Source organism: Limulus polyphemus, unplaced genomic scaffold (genome assembly GCF_000517525.1).
Source record: "Limulus polyphemus unplaced genomic scaffold, Limulus_polyphemus-2.1.2 Scaffold8326, whole genome shotgun sequence".
Classification (NCBI taxonomy): domain Eukaryota; kingdom Metazoa; phylum Arthropoda; class Merostomata; order Xiphosura; family Limulidae; genus Limulus; species Limulus polyphemus.
In genome coordinates this window covers 7,767-28,758 of record NW_013673936.1, presented here as the reverse complement: position 1 = coordinate 28,758, position 20,992 = coordinate 7,767, and the positions used below count along the sequence as shown (strand labels likewise).

The following is a 20,992-nucleotide window of genomic DNA, read 5'->3' as shown; positions in this document are numbered from 1 at the left end:
GCTGTAATTTCTCTTCTTGTTTATTTTCTTTTTCCTCCAACAACTGCTGTAATCTCTCTTTTTGTTTCTTTTCTCGTTCTTCTTGTTTATTTTCTTTTTCCTCCAACAACTGTTGTAATCTCTCTTGTTTCTTTTCTTTTTCCTCCAACCACTGCTGTAATTTCTCTTCTTGTTTCTTTTCTTTTACCTCAAACAACTGCTGTAATTTCTCTTCTTGTTTATTTTCTTTTTCCTCCAACAACTGCTGTAATCTCTCTTCTTGTTTCTTTTCTCGTTCTTCTTGTTTATTTTCTTTTTCCTCCAACAACTGTTGTAATCTCTCTTCTTGTTTAATTTCTCGTTCTTCTTGTTTCTTTTGCTGCTCTTGTATTGCAGCCATCAAGTCTGCTATGCTGTAGTTTGATTTGTTGCTTCTCGTTTCCATTTTTTTTTTATCCCACTTCTGACACCAATTTGTTACGTCTCCGTTTGTTAATTGATTTTTTTTCGTGACTTTGTTCCGACGAAATTTTAACGACACAAGTCTTTACTTAATAAAACTGGTTTATTCTTTCCGAATATAACTTTACCGAAACACTCAACTTCAACAATCGCGCATAAAACAAACGCTATATCAATGAACGTCAATAATACCTCTGACTGCAGATCAATTACACACTATCTGCCCAGACATTACATTCCCCTCTTTTATATACCAGCCTACCCTATATCTAGTAAGAACTAGAACATTCGCCAAAGTACATGATAGTTCTAGAAACGTTGCGTCACAGTAGTTATGTGACTCGATGACGCAACAATACTATAATAATACTATTAGCTACAGTTAGTAATATCATAGAGAAAGTGAAAAATAAAATATAAACAAAACTTTTGATATTCATTTAGAAGGTTCTAGGGGTTGTGCAAATAATATTTGAAACTACAAGATGGAAAAAGTATTTTTATACATGTTTGTGAGTTACATGATATGCTGAGTATTTGTGCATACTTCCATAACCTAACTTGCTATTAGTGTTATTATACTGTTAATAGTAATACTAATATTATTAGTAGAGTGCAAGACTGATCGCCTTCTGTCCAACTAATACTGTAAGAAGAATTGTAAGTAATATTAATGTTATTAGAGCTTATACTTTATAGACAACCTGAAGACTTGAACTATTTACATTGGTATAAACAAACTCTTGAAAATAGACGAGAAGATATTACTCAATATAAAAACATAAGATGATAATCCTATAACTTGTTAAGTATAATCTAGATTATTATTGTGATACTAATATGTAATATTAGAAATATAGATGGAACTATTATTTTTAAAAAATCTTGCAGCTCTAAGAACTGTATAGGTTAAAATTTACAACATTATTTTGTGAAAGTTATGTTGGCTAAATAGAAAATGTAAGGTTTAGAATGAATCAACACAAGTTTCATTTAGCAAATCCAAGTCATAGCCCATTAAGATGCTCAGAATATTTTTCATTTATATCTTATGTACCTATAATCTATTACAAGAACCTTTCTTTTTGTAGTTTTCCACTTTGGTTTTGTGATGATCGAAAGAAGAGATTATTTTATAAAAGTTATATTATATATAGTTTGAAAGTACATTGGATCTTATTCAATTCTAAATAACTTGTGAATTTCATTTGTTACTAAATTGTTTTAGTATCTACAAGTTCTGATTGTGTTTGGATTTGATATAATAAATAATCATTATTTAAAAAATAATGTTCATTTTTTAAAATTAATTTTAGTGGAGTGCAGTGTTTATATATATATATATATATATTTCAATTTTTTTAAAGATATATGTATTTTATGTAATATTTTAATTAGGTTGGCTGAAAAAGTTGTGTTAAAGAGGCAAAAAGTCTAGTAAGCAACCAAAATCCAAAATATACATAAAAACAAATGATGTTTCAAACGTGGTGGTGCTTTGAATATTTTATTTATATATATTAAATATGATCAAAAAGATAACACCCACGTAAACATATACACACAAGCAATTTCCTGTTATTATTGTTATTAAGATATACAATTTTAACAGTTTGGTAACATAATGCCTAATAAATTTCCTCTAATTTCTAAACCTAAAACTCTTTTGATATTATAATTCTATTAACCATGTGAGATGCCTTGTAATATACAATACATTGACAACTAGTTTATCTTGTTTGTTTTTGTGCTAGGAGGAAATTTTTTGAGTAATTTTAATAAAACATTTTCAAACAAGAAATGTTCATTTTTTGTGGAATGTTTCTGATCATTTGATGAGTAAAAAGAAATCGCAAAGGTGCTATGATTAAATATTTAACCAAATATGTATACCTGAAATTAAGAATATTGTAGGAGAACCATTTTTTTATGATACGAGTATTTAAGTATCTTTATGCAACATAAGTGCTGGAATAATAAGTTAATTACATTAAAAATGACTTAAGATTATAAACTTTTATTTTAGGAACAGAAGACTGAAATTATCAGTATAAACATATAGTAAAAGCAAATTGGTACATGATGTGACAAACTAAGTTGTAGGTGAATGGTGTATAAAACTATGATACGCCTTTATGAACATGCTAAGACTGGAGATTATAGAAAAGGAAAAAAATGTTCCTTAGCAGTTGTACAACAGAACTTTTGATTGGAATTTATATAAGTGCTAATAAACTGTGTATTTAAAAACACTGTCTAAGCAACTTAAAAAAGGAAGACTGTATAGCTGATTGTGTTGATACTGGTGCTAGTACACAAAAAAGTTTAGGTAAAAAAAAGATTAGATCATGTAATAAAGAAAATAGTGACTTTATTGTCTCAACATTTTATTTGTGTGAAGAAAAGAGGCTACACAAGATATTGTTATGCAAAATGATATTTGTGAAATCTGAACCCATTGATGAATAAAATAAAATTTTTGATTTTTCTTATGAAAATGATGTTTGAAGAATTGTTGTTACAAAGGTGAAAGTTATACATCAACTTTTAAACTTGCTCTCAGCTAAATACTGAACTGAGCTTTTTTGTACCATATGAAAGTAACAATCCTAAGAAAATGGACAAATATCATAGCAAGCAAGATGATGCATCAATTTTTGATTTTGAAGATTTAATACCTAAGAAAAGATGTAGAAAGATTACAGTCATAGAAAGTGATGATGATGATGATAGTGTACATTTAAAAAGTTCCACTAACCAAAATGGACAGAACCTTACTAGTGTTTCTACTGGTAAAATTACTCAAGAAACTTTATTTCTGCGAGGTGAAGGTATAAAGGAAAAGGAACTTTTATATGTAGATTTACCTTACAAACAGGATGATAATTCAGATTCAGAAGATTTTAGGTCTGTGAAAAAAGGGAGAATGGCTATGGTTATAAGAGATGATGATGATGATATGATAGAAGTGAAAGATTCCAAAAATCAAGAAAGTGATACCACTAGCATACACAGTGAAGAAAATTTGTGTGTACAAGATAAATGTAAGAAAATTGTAGAAAAACTGGATTACAATTCAGACTTAGATTTTGCTCCTAAAAAGAAAAGAAAGATTGTAATTGCACCCAGTTCAGAAAATACATCATCTGAAAGCTCGGAGGAGGAGAAGATAAAAAGAAACAGCATCAAGAAAAGTAATTTTAGTAGAGAAAATTCTATCATCAGAGGTGAAATGGATTCATGTGAAGACTCAAAGGGCTCCAGTGATAAAGAAGATGAGGATTCAGACTCTTCATTCATTGATGATTCAACAGATGAGTCATGTGATGTTTCAAAAATGTTAAAAGAAGCTATATATCATGTGGGAAGGTCAGGATATGATCTGGAGCCTGTATCCTATTCCAGTCCAAGAAAAACAAGAAAAGATGGTTAGTATTTTTTTCCCATTGGAATTAAAATTTACTGGATAAATGACAGGAGGTTTTTATGAAGGTTTTATATGACAAATGCTCTTTTTATTGATTGAGACAGAAATTTTAGTAATGTTACTTCAAAACAAAATGAATGTTGGTAAATGCTTTTACCATGCTTTGGATATTGACTTAGTTTTCATTTTTTACTAGTAAAAATAATAGGTTCTGACTAGGCTGACAGTTTTTTGTACTGACCAGACAATTAAGACTACCACTGGACCGGAAAACTTTCTAATCTATGTATTGTGGGCATATGTTGTAGTTGTTTCTGAATTTTGAGGCATAAAGCCATATAGTGCAGATCATATTTACCAAAGTTAACCTTTGTTGTAGTTAATTATTTCTGTATTATTTTACTTTAATTAAAAAAGAAACATAGTGGTCAAAAGGTAAAAGATTTGGATACGATATGGCTTGAAATTAACTGTGGCAAGTTGGCAAAATGCCAGTGGGCTCTACTGTTTAGCTAGTAAATATCAAAGACCACTAGCATTTTTTTTACTAGTTAATCCAATCATGGCGGTGAAGTTGAAATTTATAATTGCACATGGTGCAGAATAGGTGCAAACCTTCATGCATACACAGAATACAAAATTATGGTTGAAACTGCATGTGTAATCAGAAATTAAAACATTTGGTATGGGAACATTGTTACGTAGTGGAATTCAACATATTGAGAAATAAAATTGCCAACATTTCATATTTCCTTAACGTTGACACCTACTAGTGCAAACGTGGCATGGAAATGATGAAGTGATTAAATGGTTCCTGTAGGATTCTTTGACATATCTTTTTGAGTGCCCTTTCCAGTTGTTGAAGTCCCTGGAGCATGTGGCCAGTCAGCAGTGCAGCTTAATGTGTTTTGTGGATATTCTATCAGGTTAAGGCTCTGGGAAGATGCTGGTCATTCCATACGTTGAACTATTTCTAGTGCATTGTCTGCAAGTCTACCTCAGTGTGGGTGTGTACTACACATACATATTGTTAATAAATGGTATTGCTTTTTCATTGTGATACCTTTGTCCATTCTTGAGCATTCACATGATGTAGAGATTTATACAACTACCAATTGTGATATCAACCCATACCAAAACACTTATTTCAAATGTACCTTTTTCTCCTGAACAAAAAGAATAAATTTCATATTCCTACCATCTGCCACATATCTGGTGATTGTTTGGCTTTGTACAAAATCTGGAATTACCTGTCAACAGCAATAAGAATGGATATACAGTTTCAGTTGTGTGCTACTTGTACTAAGCCTGGAAGGCCCGGCATGGCCAGGTGATTAGGGCGGTGGGTTCGAATCCCTGTCACACCAAACATGCTCGCCCTTTCAGCCATGGGGGTGTTATAATATAACAGTCAATCCCACTATTCATTGGTAAAAAAGTAGCCAAAGAGCTGGCGGTGGGTGGTGATGACTAGCTGCCTTCCCTCTAGTCTTACACTGCTAAATTAGGGAGGCTAGTGCAGATAGCCCTCCTGTAACTTTGTGCAAAATTCAAACCAAACCAGACTAAGCCTGGAAGCATGGTGTACTAAGACTCCATAACACAGGGTACCTGCCATAAAAACCACTTTGGTGATGTCTCATAATTTGCATTAATATTCATATCTTAGTCACATCTGCAAAGCTTCTTTGCAGCTGGTATGCTGTATTCATAGAGGTTTGAAGCTCCAATAATGTATGATAATGGTAATCTGATTGTGTTGTGCTTCACCTGTAACTATTCTGGCAAACTTTTCAACTTTCCAGAATTGTTTGGGAATTTATCAAATTGATACTCTCTTTCCACAATCCTGAATTAAGTGTAAAAATAGTTATTTTTCCAAATTCCTGAAATTTGTCATGCTTTTCTCAAATCCACGAGTCATTGGAATATTTTCTGCTACTTATCATTCTTGATAAACCTAACTTAGCTTACCTGATGTCTTGTTATTGAAGAATATTTCTGTAGTTTTCTAACAGATATAAGTTAACATGAGAACAATTAGAAAAATGAAAAGAACCTATAAAATATTCACAGGTCTGTGATTCATTCCAAAATATTGTAGACTTTGCATTAGAATCCTTTGTTCACCTTTACATGAGCTTTGAATAGGCAATATCTGAATAAATGAAAAATTACTGCTCAAACCACCACATTTACTCTGTTGTATCCTAGCCATTCTTGAAGTTCTGGTATTAAAAAAACAAAAAAAAAACTGTTAGCAATGGATATATGGGACATACTATAAACTCTTCTTATAAGTACCCTAAAGGTCTGAATACAAAATGTAGTATTTCAAAATACTCTAAGTCTAATACTCTTGAAAAATATAATTGATTATAATCAGGCTTTGCCAGCAAAAGGCATTTACACCATAACAATTGCTATTCTAACAAATGTACTTTTGTAAATACTCGAACGTATACCTTTTTCCATTCTCTGAGTTAGACATTTTATGCCATAGATCTGTATTTCTTCTCCTTTTCTCTTTCCTTTTTTTTCCTCAAGAGGTGCACATTATTCCATCTGGCAGTGAAAATTTTCCCATCATTTTAGGGAGAATGGCTACAGTTGACTTGCATACTGCAATGGAAGCTGTAGAAGGCCAACTGGCTCTCTTTCAACATTCAGAGATAGTTTGATCCTGCTGTTATTAACTTACCATCTGTTAATAACTGAGTGGAGGCAGTAATTAACCATATAGTCCAGGTGGCTGTCCTTACCATCCTTGAAACCTTGACAGATATTTCTATTGTGGACAGAGGGCTTAGAAAGGAGCCTGGGATATTTTTCATGGGTATCCCACTCTTACTTACTAGTCACATAGCCTTTCTAAAGGCTTGTGCTCATCTCTGGCAGAACAATGTCAAAGCCAGAAGGAACTTTGGTTTAAATTCACTTTGAGTATATCTTCACCAGTTTCAAGGTCTCTTGAAACAAGATTCAAAAGGTGGAAAGGAAATATACTATCACATTTCAGTATTGGAACACAATAGCTAAAAAGTTAGTGGTATACAGGGTATATTTTTAACACCCTTAGAGAGTGCTTTTCTCGGCATGCAAGCACCTGTACTCTCTACTGCCTCTCAATCTTCTGATTCTTTTGAACTGGATGTGGCAGAAGGAGTTTCATGATTTATGGCACCAGGCTATTGTAATCTATTTTTATAAGCCTGGGAAGAATCTCAGGATTCCTTCTAATTATAGACATTTGCTTTGACTAGCTGTCTGTGTAGACTGACCAGACATCCTGATTTTATCAGGACAGTCCTGTTTCTTGGTAGTATGTCCAAGTATATCCTGATTTTATGATGAAGACATCAAACTGTCAGTCACATTGAATCATGAATGTAATAGGCCTACTTGACACGCTCATTGTTGTAACCCATACTGTCCTACCACTAGATTCTTTCAGAAGTTCCATCTGTGAGTGGTGAGAAACCCAGGTCTGTGCAGGTTTTTTAATTAGTGGTACTGTAGCAGACCTATAGCAGTTGATGAATATGTGGTGGATAGTTTAGATATGTCAAGGACTGTTCTATCAGATATTTTTTATTATGGAAAATATTTAACCTATCATAGTGTCAAAATGCCATAAAGCAATTTTTTTTTCAGATACCTTGAAAGCAGACTTCCTTTTTTAAAGGCAGCTGAGTTGGATAACACAAGATGGCATAACCATCTTGAAATTAGAGACAAGGGCTGTCCTGATTTTTCAGACTGAAAATTGGTCATCCTATGTCTGTGTAAACGTAAAGTAAAAGGATAGTTAATGATTTTGTTTGCTTCATAGTATCAAATCACCACCTTCTGAAACACACTTTAGCTGTATCGTGAAGAAAGGTTCTCTTCTTTGCCTGTCTAAGCAATGGTATGAATTCTACCTCACTCGTGACTCTCTCTACCTATGTCAATGTGCCCTCCATATATAAGCTCCCCGTTATTATTTCTTACTCACTTTTTCTCAATGGCAAAAATTCTGAAGATGATCTTATGTGTTTAATGTGGGTTTCTCTTCAGCACTATTACTACATTTGCAATGTTTTCTTTTGAATTATTTTAAATCTTTTTTGTGGGGCTTGAATCTATTGTTTATTTTCTTGATTTTACAAGAAAAAACTTGGAGACATTTTTTTGAATATGAATACTCACATTCACATCTAAGAGAGTTGCCTGATGCCTCTCCTCTACAACCTCATGATTCTAACATTACCCAGGCATTGGGGGGGGGGGGGTCTTCTGCAGAGGACATACAGTTCATTGTATGCAGAGGAGTAGAGCCTTACATGTGGTCATATTTTTTCTCCTGTTAGCTCTGAGGTTGAGTTTGTGGGAGATCAAGGGGGGACTAGTGAGAATTGAGACTATTTTTCCAGCACCTTCCTTTGCTCAGACAGCTACCTATGAACCTTGGATGGACATCCTGCCTTTTGCACCATTTTTTACTAGTATGCCATGTTTGTAATGTTTTGAGTATTTATCCTGTGGCTTATGAATCTTCACCTTTTTTATTAGGAGAGACTAGTTCGTCTGATTATCTGGTCCTCCCACCTTTATCAGACATTGCATTGCATACAAGGATATTTGCAGATCATTTGATGGAGGGTGCTGCCATGGCTTGTCCTCCTCATTTTATGGATCAGAATGCCTTGGCTTTCCATCACTTGGGGGACCCTTATTTGGACTCTCAGGTTAGACCCTCTACTTCTTATTTGGAGCTATAGACAAGATGCCACTTTTTGTCTTAAACAATCTCGGTTTTCCAGCATTTGTCTGTCACTTACAACAGTTTACTGTTTTTTTATCATTTTTACAACTGTTGTCTGAGGACTATCATCAGTCTCCTGCCCAGATTTGGAGGATCTTAGTCATTTATTGACTTCCAATTTCATCAAGTTATAGGCTTCCGCTTTCTCCTTGGTAGCTTGGTTGGTTTGTTGCTGGGATCTTTTGAATAGAGATGCCTTTCTGGAGGGTATTCAACTTCCTGCATTGGCCCATAGGAATCTAAGAGAAGCTCCTTTTTCTCAAACAGTATATTTTTGCAGGAATTCCAGAATCTATGGAATCTCCAGTAGATGCGGTCCATCTGCATTCTTCATTTTCTACACTGGCTTTTTGACTGTCCAAAAGTTCTACTTCAGGATGGTTTACTGCATCTGTCCTTCTTGCTTTGGTGCCATGATCCAATGGAACACAAAGGCAATTTTGACCTTACCAGTGGCGATCCTCCTCCAGGGTGGAGCACAGATTTTGGTGTCTACCTTATAGGATCAGGTCCGGTAGGGTCTCATCTCGGAGAGTTCATGTCTGTATTGTAGACATTCACCACAGATTAGTGGGTCATTCAGGTTCTCAAGAGTGGATTGGGAATTCAGTCCACGTCTCCTCCTTCTCTGTCTCTCATACTGGTTGGTTTTCCATTCCACAAAGACTTTCTTACATCCAACTGTTGAGCACAAGCCATCCAGGATTTTCTGCACAAAGAGGCCAGAGAGCTTATTACTTCCTCTCTCAAGGGTTTTATTCTTGGTTATTTGTAGTACCGAATAAAAGGGGCGATTGGCGACCAGTCATTGGCCTTTCTTGCCTCAATCGATTTCTCAAGCTTCCTCACTTTACAATGGAGTTGTTTCTTTCCCTTCAGTGGCTCTTTTCCCTCAGAGTATGGATGAGAAAATTCAGTGTTGCAGATGTCTACCTTCATATCCTTGTTGCCGAGTCTTCAAGACGTTATCTCAGTTTCATGCATGACAACCAGGTTTTTCATGATCATGCTCTACTATTCAACCTTGCATCTGCTCTATATGTTTATTGTCAGATAGTCAGAACTTTTTCATATCATCTTCACTCCCTCAGTATCCATGCTCACCATTACATAGATGACTGGCTTCTTCTCACCCCCTTCCTGACATTTTACAGAACTACACACTCAAACTCTGGTATCAGAAGCTGTGAGAGCTGGGTGTCTTATCAAAAAAGAGAAGTCTGTTTTTCCTTTCACATAGTACCTTGTACATTTAGGGGTGTTTTTCAATTCCAGACTCAGCTGGGGCCAACCTTTTCCTCTACTTTTTCAAGCCATGGAACAGGTGGTTCTTCAAAATACAGTTGTCTCCTTCTCCACCAACATGCACAGTTCTATCTCTTGTGGGGATGTGGACATGCTTGGAATCACTTATCCCTTCAGGTTGGGCCAACATGATGGCCCTTAATGGTCCTTAAGGGACCACTGGAACATTTGCACAGATGCACTGGATTGTTCAGTGAGACTGTTGGATTCCAGCGTGCTGGATCTCATCTGGTGATTGAACAGGGACAACCAAACTGTAGGTGTCCCTCTACCACCTCCATGGTCAGAGATCTGTTCACTGATGTATCTCTTCAGAACTGGGGTGCTTGTATAGACAAAATGGAATTTGTATCATATTTCTATCATACAATTATATCATATTGTGTTCCCCATGCCCTAGCCACTACAACTTGGATCTAGTTTTGAGTCCACAGCCCTGTAATTCCAATGACGAGACATGGAACCTAGTTTGTGTGGTTGGGGCCTGAACAAATCTCATGATAATCAACAATGTTGACTCTGTAGGCAGTTGGCCTTTACCATCCATGTTTAGATTTCACTTTATTTGGGTGAAGAGCATATCTATGTAGTGTGGACTCACACCTGTTTTTACTCGCAGACACTTTCTGTGTGGATCTTGCCCTCACCAGCCTCTCTACGTGGTCAATGTTCAAGCTAAAGTGTGAGTGGAGGTGTGTTTCGGAAGTTTACATTTGCCTATACCGAAAATGTATTTCTGATAATACTTACCTAATTTCACACTATCCCGCCCTTCCTTCCCATGATAGCTGGTATTTGGGTTTAATAATTATGGCAGTCTAGAAAAAAGTGAATAAAAAAGAATAATGAGGAGCTTATATTTTGATCAGGTATAGAGGGTGCATTGATGTAGGTGGAGAGAGTCACAAGATGAAAATCACTAGGGGGTGATATAGTGGGGTATAAAGACTGGAGCAAGTGAGGTAGAATTCATACCATAGTTTAGACGGGCAAAGAAGAGAACCTTTCATCAAGATAGAGCTAAAGTGTTAGAAGAGGTAAGTATTATCAGAAATACATTTTTAGTATGTGGAAATGTAAACTTTCTAACACCTGTGGTTTCCTTAGTCAGTAATCTATAGTGGACCATCTGAATTGACTTGAAACATCAATCAGAGGAACCTTTCTCAAAAGGAGGCATCTAGTTCTGATCTTTCTTTAATCTTGAGAAGGTATAGGGAGGTTTGGTATTTTATACCATTCTTTTGAGTTGTGAGGTCATTTATTCATAATTATATGTTCTTTTTTTTTTTTTTTAGAAAAGTCATTCTGGATCTGTGTGTGTGATCAAAACTATTCTAATTCTTCACATGAGAACTTGGAGTACCTCAGAGCTGTGTCTTGAGTTCACTTTTTGACATTAAGATCAATACCATAGCTGGGCAACTTTTTTATACAGTTGACTTTCATCAAATATGAGGTACACTCAGTGACATCCCCAAACTACCATCAATAAATTATTTATGTGGCTCTAAACCTTTGTCATCAAAAACCATTTGCATGCATTTCTGATGATAAGAAGTATTTCTTCCTAATCTGTAACTACATCTGGGAGGTGCTCGATTTTCCTCTGGTAACTGAGACAAAGCTCTTAAGATTTCTATTTCAAAATAAACTGACCTATATTCATAAAATCAATTGGTTTAAGGTCAAGTGTACAAGAATAGTGAACATCCTTCACATCTCTTCCATCTCTTGAGGGAGCAATTACATTTAGGTATATAATACTCAGGATCTATCATACCATCATTCAATATAAGCTGTAGTATGGGTCTCTGGTCTATATCTGGACCAGGGATTCTGCATTAAAGGTTTATGGGCTTTGTGCATCATCATGGGATTTTGCTTTAAAAATAGGTGCTTTCTGCATTTCTCCAAAACTAGCCTCACCCCCCCCCCCAAACCTTTGTATTCAAGTAAAGTTGACTGTGATGGGTCTATTATTGGATGGTAGTGTTTGATCAGTCCATTCTTCCATGACTAGTTACCATACCCCACTGTCAGCTTTCATATACTCACCTGAAGAAGTGGGATACTTCCAACTTTTAACCACCAGTTTCTCTTGAACATCTTTTCAGCCATCCTACTTCCATACTTATGGATATCTCAAAATGAGGTGAGTCTGTGGGCCCTGCCATTGTTCACTGTATCTGTGTAGTTATTCATAGTATCCCTTCTATATGTGTTCTGTGTTTAATAGTTATGGTGGATTTAAGTCCTTTTAAATCATTTAATAACCTAAGTTAATTTAAATTTATGAATGATATTGTGGCATTCCATATTTATTGCTGAGTTATTTGCGATCTCACTTGTTCTTAATCATATAGAAGCTAAGCAGCGCACTACACAAGCTATACCAACCAGCTTACCATCTACCTTGATCCAGTTTTTCAAGATTTTTGGCTATGTCAGAATCCAAGGAAACAAGCTCACTGACATTGTGACCAAATCAATCACCATAGATGATGTCGTTGCTTTGTCTGTTCATTATATGGATTATCAGCACAAAGCATTATGCCAGTTGGTAGGTGATTTTGGATGAGTAACATGTGAACAAGATTTTTATGTAGTACAATTGCTGATTAATTAACTGTCAAGTTTTTGCAAGAATCAGATGGAGAAAGATGTTCTCACAAGGTTACATATCGATCATAGTTTTCTTATATACTGTTTTTTCTTACAAGAATAATTTGCCAATGTATGGGCATTGTGTCACTGAAGTCATAATAGCCCACGTCTTACTATCATGCTGTTGCTATGAAATTTAATTGTTTTGGACATATTTTAACACCTGGTGTCCCACTGACATTCGACAGTGTCATTATTAATGATGACACAGTCCACACTGACTATGTTTCTAGTTTATTATGGGCCACAGTTCTTTTTAATTCTAGTTAATTTTGTAAATGTATACCAAAAAAATTTTGTTTTATGTTTTTACCTTACAGGGTTTAAACTTGTATTGTTTGTCAAATTATCAGCTATAATGACAGAAGAAAAAAAGGCAGTTGTTTTAAGATCAACAAAATTATCATTTATTTACAATGTAGTCTGTAGATTGTGCTGAACTAACTTGGAAATTTATTGACATATTGTATCCCTCTTAAAATGTTTATTTCTGTGTAAATGAAAATCTGAACCGTGGAGTTCTTGTCTATTTTTTGAGTTATCATTTTCATTGTTCTTTAGTACTGTTGGTAGTAATCCTCATAGACTGGAAAATGATATTTTTGTCCAGGATGTAGTGCCAAAATCTTTTTTATTCTCTTCATAATGCAGAAATACTTCTCACAGCATGCAGTAGACAATGGTAAACACCCCATAATTATTTTACTTATGATGGTGCTTTTGCTGGCAAGTGTAAGGCTTCTGTTTGTTTAAGGAGTTTTATACAGAATACAAATTTTCTTTCTCCCCTTTTATTAATACAACAGTTGTTTCTTGTATCTATTAGTTTCTCTCCTCAAAAGTTACTCAAATACTTTTTTTTTCATCATAAGTTCATTGTTGAACATAGTACTTGTGTTTTAACTGTTCTCACCCAAAACAAGGTGAAAAAAGTATACCTTGAATTTAAGGTAATGCAACCTTTGTTCTAATCAATATATTTGTTAGGGTAATATCACTTATTCATAGAGCATTCTTAATTAATAGTTACTATTATAATATGTTAAATAAACAATTATCAGAAGCTGTTATTTTAGATATTTTCTACTCAGGATTGTAGCTACGGTAGACAGCGGTGGATGGAGCCACCCAGGACTTGTTCTGCCCACCCAACACTCCCATGCAATGTGACTACTGCTATTACTGGTATTAACTATCATTGAGATAAAGTTCATTATAAGCATGAAACATTTCTTTCTCTGTGTTGCAGTGAAGTTTACTTCACAATTAGATTGTTAGAAACAAACACTTTTCCTGTAAAGTCACGAAGCAGATAACCTTCATGATAAAATACTTTTTAAGAAAAGTCCATAGGAAAAAACCTGCATGTGAAGTTGAACAAATGGCTCATGCCATGCTAATTCACTTGTATTTAGTGTGGCACATCAGACAATATCATCTACGGTGGATACCATACAAAACCTATTTTCTTTCCAGTAAAAGTTTATGTGATGTGTAAAAATATTTTCAAATTTCACGGATATCTAAAATATAAAAGTAATCAATGTTTTTTGCATAAAAACTTTTTTAATCCCATTGTGACTAATTTGTATCAACTACCTGCTATTAAAGATAAACCAGTCAGAAAAATAAAACTCAGCTTGACTGATGGGGATGGTACAATGGTGGCAGCTTACCACCTACCACTCAAATCATCCTAGATACAGTCCTGTTTCTATTACTAATATATAGTGTTAAAATGAGAGAATAAGTCAAAAGTGTGTTTTGTTTCCACCACTTATTTTCCTGGTGCTCAGAATTTTACAATATTAGCAATTCGTGCTTCTTTAAAATCTGTATTGAAACCCTCCTTTGTTATTTTTCAAACTTATATTACTTAGAAATGCAAGGAATGCTCTCATCACTTCTCAGTTATATATTTTAGCCTCACTCAGTTCTGACAAAGGTTCACACCCTTGGTAATTTGAAGACTGCCATGTTTAGCTACAATTTAAAAGTTCTATCCTTATCTGAAAATGTCAAATTTTGATTTTAAAACTGTGAACTTGACACATATAACTGATAAAAAGACAAGACATACATGTAAATGATAGAAGAAAAAACAGACCAAGAAGATTGATTTTGCATAATTTCTCTTCAGAAGGTGACTAGCTTTAGTTTCAGTTTTCATATTGCTTCATATCACTTTTAGAATTTTAAGTAATCCTTGACCCAGGTAATAAGGTATTCCATATCACTCTGTTACTACTTGATTCAGTTTTATGTTCATGTTATATTGTACTATATGTAGTAAAAATTAAATCTTAGATTAATTTTAAGGCAAAATAAACATAAAGTCACTTCTGTGTCTTCTAGAAGATGAGGATAAGAATGTGTCCCAGTTGGAAAAAGAATGCAACTCTCGCAGGTATCCTCACAAACTTTTGGCCACTTTGAAGGAATTATCTAGTAATGATGTCAAAATCCCTCATGAAATCTTGAAGGAGTGGGAATTTTACAAAACAGAAATAGATGAAGAAATGTTATCAGAATGCTCTTGTGGGAAGAAAAGTAAGAACATTGAATACAGTCAGTTGTTGGATTTACATGTTTATCTGTTTGAATTAATATTCAACATTTAGCATTGCCAGACATATATGTATCATAAAAAATTTTGATAAACTAATGTGTTTTGGCATCTTCTGAATTATGGGGTCAGCTGTTTATCATTGAAAACAGACTGAACTGATTTTAACAGACAAGCGGTACTCCTACTTTTGATATTGTAAGTCCATGTAATTTAACTTCACCTAAGACTTACATGTAATTGAAAATTTACTGTTTATCAAACTGCCTAGATGTATAATTAATGATAATTTATGCCTGTTATTATGATTAAACCTTTTTATGAGAAGTATTAAATAATCTATGATTTGTAAGTTGAATAAATGCACAGTAAAATCGTTCATATGTATAAACTTTATATTAGTAAAAAGATCTGCATTATTGTTTTGATAGTGTAATGTGTTGAAAATCTGTGGTGGTACTATTATGATCATTGCTGTAAAATTCATTTGAAACATCTTCAAAGAGCGACAAGTTCAACAAATTTTATTTGGTTCATATATTTTGCATCTTCAATTATCATATCAAGATTTCCTAAAGGAAACAGTGTGTTTTCTTAGTTTAAAAGTATAAGCATATTTATCGTGGTCAGTATTTGTTGTAAAGATGAAAATCATGGCCTTAACTCGGTTATTTAGAGGTAAATAATGTATATGTTTCAACAGTAATGTAAACTCATTATTGTTATAGATTTTTGTGTTAGAAGCCTTAATGTATGTGATGCATTTTTGCTGCTCAATTGCTATATTTTGTCATTTAAAGAAAGTTACCTATGTAGATCATAATTAAATATTAGCCCAGTAAATAATGTTGTTAATTTAACATATCAGACTAACTAGAAGTATGCAGTGCTGTAAGACAAAACTTGTACTTATTATTGTGCATTGATTCATCAATTAGGTACCTTCATTGAAAAATAATAAATACATATATTAAACATAGTGTTACTAACAATACAGAAAAAATGAATACACCTTACAAGACAAATAAAAACTAGTTGTTTCCTTCATGCATTATTGTTGAATCCTTGTTCATTAAAAAGTATAAGCAAAACTTGATTATAATGTTTCCTAACAATAACTGGTGACTAGTGAGAGCCCAGTAAATGGATGTGACATTATAATTTTAGATTAGCTTAACATTTGAGATAAATTCTTACTACATGATAGCATGATGATGCAGATAGCACAGGAAAAAGCTGATATATGGGGGGTACACAAAAAATAAACAATATGAATAGTAAAGTGATATAATAATAATTAACAGTATTAACATTAATGAAAAATAACCAAGGAAAATGCAATAAAAACAATAATAAATTATTTAACATGTGAATTGTGTCTATACACAACTGATTCAAATTTAACTATCCATTTATCACATGGTCAGCCTGAAGTAATAAAGTTAAAAATTAAGAACCAACCATAATATGTAAGCAGTAATAAGTTACAAGAAAGATCACAATGATAATAAGACTTAAACTGTGAAAAAACAACAATAGTAAATATAGCAAGTAAAGTAATTAATTAAAACTAAGTTAATGCTTTACTATATAAGGAACTGTTATACCTCTAAGAATACAGGCTTGTAAAATATTGAAACTGAACTTAAGGTCTGTGGCTATGTTGTGAAAATCTAATAAACTATAGGAAGGGTACAACTTTTTTTTCAAGAAAATAATGTGCATATAGATGTATGAATTGAAGGGAGATAAAGGTGATAACATACTACTCCATAATAAATATATACATATATAATTTTTATCTTTACTTATAAAGATGTATTAGTAATGGCATTAATTTTTCATACATGTTTGCCTCTTTAGTTGTTTAATGAAAATGCACATGAATACTGAAAGACAAAGTGCTATAAAACAGTTTAGAAACCCATGAAAGGATGTCAAGCTTTCTAGCAACATTTGCACTCTCAAGCATCTCTCCACAATTGAGCAAAGTCAAATCAACAACTTTTGCAAAAGAAACACTATTGTGGAATAGTGCGAATGATAAAGCATGAAACCAAGCCCAGTATAGTTCATGTGGATAAGGCGTGACCCAACTCAGGCAGAGGAGGCAAGTCTTGCAAGGAATTAAGCCTGTGCTCTCTGTAGCTGATCAATTTTCAGAGCACCTTACATGAACTATATAACAAGGCCAGTCTCATAAGCACTTCATTTTGTCACTTCCACAACTTTATGGGTGCCACAGAAACCAAGAACTTGGCAATGCCAGTCATTTAAAATGATGAAGACCAAGGCAAGTACAGATACAATAGCCAATGGTGGCATGCAGGAGAGGCTCAAGCTACAGCAATCCTTATCTGAGCTAGAACTAAATGTGGATATGGAAACCATCATTAGCTTGAATGATATATATACATATACATCTAAAAAGGGAGCTTTAGGAATGTATGGTATAATAATCTTCACCTCTAAGAAGCTTATAGAAGTCAACCTGTTGAAGTTAGTGTAAGACTATCTATGTAGCTGAGCAAAAGGTAGGATTCCTGAGATGTGGCTACTGATGCTTTTATCAAATCCTTATCCAAATCTATGAATGAATATTCTTGTTTTACCAGGGGTAACCTTTGAGAGACAACTTCACTAGCCATATTAACATCATGATAACCAGAGCTACCAAAGGCATCAATGCAATGCAAGTTATTGCAGGAAATAGAGCTGAAGAATGTTACCTGTTTATTATCTACCAAAGTATTATTCACCCCATTGTGGATTATGCACCACCTTTGATCAGTATGAGTGCTATACAGTTAGATAAGATTGAAAAGATGCAAAAAAAAAATTTGTTTAAACTGATCATGGGATGTATTTCAGCCACCCCATCAAAGACCTATTGTATCTCACAAGTCTCAGCAGCTTTGCAGAACAACAATGATTGCAAGCAAAATCCTTCAATAGGGCCTTGCAGTGTAGTGACCATCCATTCCATCATTAAGCCACTGCCCTTTTCAATTGCAACATTCCATCACCACAACTTGACAGACCTAACCAAGAAGGGGATTACATAAAAGCCACCTCAAGAGACAGTCAATGGTGGAAAAATGCTATACAGCCACCACTGAGATAATTCATCACCAACAGATCTCAAATTTCTTCATGTGGAATAAACATTTGGTGCTATAATTATTATTGTTATATTATTGTAATTGGGTTGGGTATGGTCTAGTGCTTATTGTGTTTGGACTTTGAATCTGAAGATTCCAGGCTCTTTGTCCATTGCCACAAAAATGATCTCCGAATATTTGGGCTACAAGTGCACTATAAAAATAATAGTCAAAGTCCATTATTCAATCAGGAAAGAGTTGGTAGTGAGTACTGTTGACTAGGTGCCTTCCTTTTATCAGGTCCAAATTTAGGGATGGCGATATGCAAATAGTCTTTTGCATAGCTTTGCATGAAAATTATGAAACAAATAGAATAGTACAATTCATTGTTAATAATCAGTTAATATGTTCTGACCATTAACAGGATTTAAATTTTAATTTTGAGGTAGCTTTTAGATTATGAGGTTTTTATTTATCAGTAGCAACCAGAAAAATATATGCAAAAAGAAATTTAATTTAAACATTAATGAAATTAGTAAGAGTTGTCATTTTAACAAATGAAATAGTATACATCGAGATAGATAGATGTCTATGTATATATTATGATATTTGCTTTCATTTTTATTTATATATTTCAGATATTAAAGAATTAAACTTCATGAAGAATAAGAAAACATCCTCAGTTTGTATCATTGGGAGTGAATGTATACATTGGTTTGATGAATTAAATTTAAATGGAATTATGAAGTTGGGCCAAATGCTATTAAGGAAAGGGGTACTTGTAAACTTTCGTCACCATCAAAAAGACAAACTTTTGTTTAGAGTAGATTCCAAGGAGCTTAGTCTGCAACACACTTTTCATCTTTTGAGGAAACCAATGTTGCGAGAGTATTATTCAGTTCCATTCCACTATAATAAATGTGCAGAAAGTTGGTTTTTTAATGTATATTCTGATAACATGACAAAACTAAAAATAAATAAGGAGTACCATATATTTATCAAAATGGTAGCTGAGGTTTTAGGTAGAAAAGAAGTACACATAAATGAAAAAGACAGTAGTAGTGAAAGTGATGAAGAAGAAGCAACAGTAAAAGAGATAGACAATTGGGAGGAAAAAAGTATTTCAAAAAAAGATGAGAAAATAGTTTTTTATTTGAGAAAAGTTGAACTTCCTAAAGCTAAAGAGCCAGTGGTATCTAAACCTTCCATAAAACAGTTTTTTAAAATTTGATTTAATTTGTACATTCAGAGCAGTGAAGTATGTAAAAATATATGAATTTGGAGGATTTCTGGACATTGTTACATATGTCAGCTGTATATATTATTTTTAGATTTAAGTTTGAAAATATTAAATAACATCAAGTTTGTAAAATGCCTTTTATAGTGTTGGTTTTTCACACACATTTAAGTTTTAAAAAAAATGGCAAATAGTATTGTTATATCTTACATTCTGAAAATATAGAGAATTCTGTATTAATTACTTTCTATTTTTAGAACCTTTCAGTGAGCGTAAGGTATGTTAATTTGTTTTTAAGTTTTAATAATATTAAAATGTTGACCTTCATTTTCAACCACATTCCAATAGAAAATGAGGTATGAAGTTAAAACATTCTAGGCTCACATGTATGTTTCAAAGTACAGTTCTGATATAAAAGTATTATTTCTGTAGGTGATTTAAAAATTACAAGGGTTTTTTTTTTGCAACCATGCTCAAATAAGATAGTATTAAAAAATATTTTTAACAACTGTTGGAGTACGAATGATAGAGGTTTTGTTAAAAAGAGTATTTCATAGAAGTTTTATAAATGTTTATCTTTACATATTCCTATCTAATTTCTTTAATGTTAATTGCCTTTTTTTTTCTTATTATTATTATTCCAGTGTCTGATTTTAAATAAGATGTGTAATTGAAGATTTAAAAATCAAGTCCTGTTTTTAATGGGAATTTGAAAGAATGTTGTTTCAAAATTTATATTTGTTGTAAAATGATCATTTCTTTGTTAAATTTTGACATTTCTTAACATGCTGATGCTTACTTGTGCAGAGGGAGATAATTATTTAGATATATGTTAAACTTTTAAGCTTGTATTCAAAACAACCTGATTAGGCTGTTGTCATGTGGTATGATTCAAAAACTATTTACTATATAATCTGACTAACATTAGAGGTTGGATATAATTTTTCTTATTGTTGATCAATTAACAAGTTTATATAAAGTTACATATTTGTTACAATTATGATTATTCAGTGTTTCAGTTTTTTAATGAAATTATTTTTGTAATTAATTAATGTTTTAATGTTAATATTTTTATAGAATTTTTCTGCTTCAGTTCTACAATACGTTTTATTACCTGATATTGTAGTTCTTTGTAATCATCCTCTTTCTGTGTACTTATTTTAACTATTCAAAATTAGGAGGACAATGTCTGTAGCTTAGTTTTTTTGTAAACTTTTTAAGAATTGAGAGGAAAATTTACTCTGTGCGTTCTTTTTTTGCTCTTCTATATGAAGATATTTGGATATTATCAGATGTAATACCTGTCCTTTGGATGGGTGAAATAAAAGTTTGTAACAAAGGAGGGGAAATTGAGCTTCTATTTTTTTCCTTAACATAATAAACATTAAAAGTGTAATAAAAATATCTAAAGGTACCAATACTGAAAGGAAAGTCACTGTTT

General features: G+C 33.2%; 1 protein-coding gene across 2 annotated transcripts; it reads left to right on the top strand.

Moving 5' to 3' along the window:
• Positions 1-2,465: 2,465 nt before the first annotated feature.
• LOC106475267 lies at positions 2,466-20,580 on the top strand. Of its 2 annotated transcripts, none has more exons than XM_022379425.1 (3): positions 2,466-3,869; positions 15,006-15,197; positions 18,953-20,580. In XM_022379425.1, exons 1-3 carry the CDS (start codon positions 3,059-3,061, stop codon positions 19,543-19,545), a joined length of 1,596 nt encoding a protein of 531 aa, XP_022235133.1. In that variant the 5' UTR covers positions 2,466-3,058; the 3' UTR covers positions 19,546-20,580. The 2 variants fall into 2 exon arrangements, with proteins under 2 accessions (XP_022235133.1, XP_022235132.1); XM_022379424.1 differs by having other exon boundaries at positions 15,003-15,197; positions 18,953-20,579.
• Positions 20,581-20,992: the final 412 nt, after the last annotated feature.